General features: G+C 62.2%; 1 protein-coding gene across 1 annotated transcript in view; it reads left to right on the top strand.

Moving 5' to 3' along the window:
• TIMELESS (timeless circadian regulator) overlaps positions 1-2,257 on the top strand; it is a 14,862-nt gene that overhangs the window by 10,442 nt on the left and 2,163 nt on the right. The window contains 6 exon segments of the mRNA XM_031065532.1: positions 347-638; positions 1,082-1,167; positions 1,248-1,371; positions 1,451-1,533; positions 1,607-1,755; positions 2,014-2,190. Coding sequence (XP_030921392.1) covers positions 347-638; positions 1,082-1,167; positions 1,248-1,371; positions 1,451-1,533; positions 1,607-1,755; positions 2,014-2,190 — 911 coding nt within the window.

Below are 2,257 nucleotides of genomic sequence, written 5' to 3'. Positions count from 1 at the left end.
CTGTCTCTGCAGCCCCCAGCCCTGTTCTGTCCCTGCAGCCCCCAGCCCTGCTCAGGTCAGACAGGGCCCTGAGCCCCCCGTACGGGAGGGGTCTGTCCCTGCAGCCCCCAGCCCGGGAGGGACTGTCCCTGCAGCCCCCAGCCCCACTCAGGCCCCAAAATCTCCCAATCCCACTCAGTCCCTGCAGCCCCCAGCCCCACTCAGTCCCAGAATCTCCCAGTCCTTGCTCTGTCCCTGCAGCCCCCTGGCCCACTCAATCCCCAAAATCTCCCAGCCCTGCTCTGTCCCCAGAATCTCCCAATCTTTGCTCTGTCCCCAGAATCTCCCAGCCCTACTGAGTCCCCAGAATCTCCCAGCCCTGCTCTGTCCCTGCCCCTCTCAGTCCCCAGAATCTCCCAGCCCTGCTCTGTCCCTGCCCCTCTCAGTCCCCAGAATCTCCCAGCCCTGCTCTGTCCCTGCAGCCTCTCTCCCTCCTGCTGTCCCCAGGAGCTGGTGACCTTGGCCAAGTTCATCCTGGGCAAGTTCTTTGCGCTGGCGGCCACCAACAAGAAAGCCTTTGTGGAGCTGCTCTTCTGGAAGAGCCCAGCCATCGTCTGTGAGATGACCAAGGGCTACAGCTCCCTGCAGGAGGGAGAGGGGTGAGTGGGGCAGGGAGGGTGTGACCGTGTTCACAGGGTGCTTGGGTGAGGGAAGAGACGAGGATCTGACTCCATGTTTCAGAAGGCTTGATTTATTATTTTATTATATATATTATATTAAAACTATACTAAATAGAAGAAAAGGTTCTCATCAGAAGGCTAGCTAAGAATAGAATAAAAAAGAATGATAACAAAGGCTTGTGGCTTTGGGTCTTGGGGCAAGCTAGCGGGGTTAATCACAAACATCCAACATGAGACCAATCACAGATCCACCTGTTGCATTCCACAGCAGCAGATAACCATTGGTTACATTTTGTTCCTGAGGCCTCTCGGCTTCTCAGGAGGAAAAATCCTAAGGAAAGGATTTTTCATGAAAGATGTCTGCGACAGGAGGGGGCTGCTCTCCCCCTCCCCTCCCCTCACTCCCTTCTCCCCCTCCCCAGGACCACCCGGAGCCGGGTGCCCCCCTGGACCCCTCAGGAGGAGCAGGAGCTGCGGGAGCTGTACTGGAAATACAAGGAGATGGAAGGTACTGGGGGTCTCTGGGGTCTCAGTGGGACCCCTGAGGGGTGGCAGGGGCTCTGTCCCTTCATCCCTGCTGTCCCACAGGTGGGGACATCATCGCTGCCATCCTGGCCCATCTCCCCGCGCCCGGGCGGACGCGGAGGCAGGTGGTGAAGCAGCTGGTGAGGATGGGGCTGGCCAGCAGTGCCAAGGACTTCCCGAGGGAGAGGTGGGTCAGGGACCCCCGGGGATGGAGCAGGGAGCCCCGGGGGCAGGGCAGGGACCCACAGCTGTTTCCCACCCCCCAGGAAAGGCACCCGCATCGTGCTGTGGACGCAGGAGCAGGAGGAGGAGCTGACGCGGCTCTTCGAGGAGTTCCGGGGCTCGGATGGTGAGCTGGACACGGGGGGGAAGATCCCAAAAATCCCCCTGTGGCCTCCCCACCCTGACCCTGCTCCCCACAGACGTCCTGGGGAACATCATGAAGTGCCTGACGGCGCGGCGCTCACGGGCTCGGGTGGTGGAGAAGCTGCTGGGGCTGGGGCTGGTGGCTGAACGCAAGGAGCTGTACAAGAAACGCAGGAGGAAGAGCCAAGGCCGCGGCCCTGGGCAGGTATGGGGGGCTGGAGGGTGCTGGGCTGTGCCCTGGGGGCGCTGTCCCATCCTGGGGGGATCCAAACGTGGCCTGGCCCCACCCTGGGGGCACCCAAACACAGTCTGTCCCCATTCTGGGGGCACCCAAACATGGCCTGTCCCACCCTGGGGGCTGGAGGGTGCTGGGCTGTGCCCTGGGGATCCTGTCCCACCCAGGGGACACCCAAATGTGACCTGTCCCACCCTGGGGACACCCAAACCCTGCTGGCCCCCACAGGCTGCCCCAGGTGTCCCGGCCATGCCAGCCCAAGACAGTTCAGGAGAGGATGAGGACAGCGAGGAGGAGGAAGAGGAGGATGAGGATGATGAAGGCCTCATGGAGGAGCACTGGGTGCCTGAGGAAGGGGCTGGGCAGGACCTGGCGCTGCACCTGCATCGGGAAGGTGGGTGAGGGGCTCCAGAGCCCCCCAGGCTGGGTTTGGCGGCGGGGGTGGGTCCTGCTGGATCCTTTGTCACCTCCT

Source organism: Geospiza fortis, unplaced genomic scaffold, assembly GCF_000277835.1.
Source record: "Geospiza fortis unplaced genomic scaffold, GeoFor_1.0 scaffold1400, whole genome shotgun sequence".
Taxonomy (NCBI): domain Eukaryota; kingdom Metazoa; phylum Chordata; class Aves; order Passeriformes; family Thraupidae; genus Geospiza; species Geospiza fortis.
Note: the sequence above shows the minus strand (reverse complement) of the source record. Positions and strands in the feature narration are given on the sequence as shown.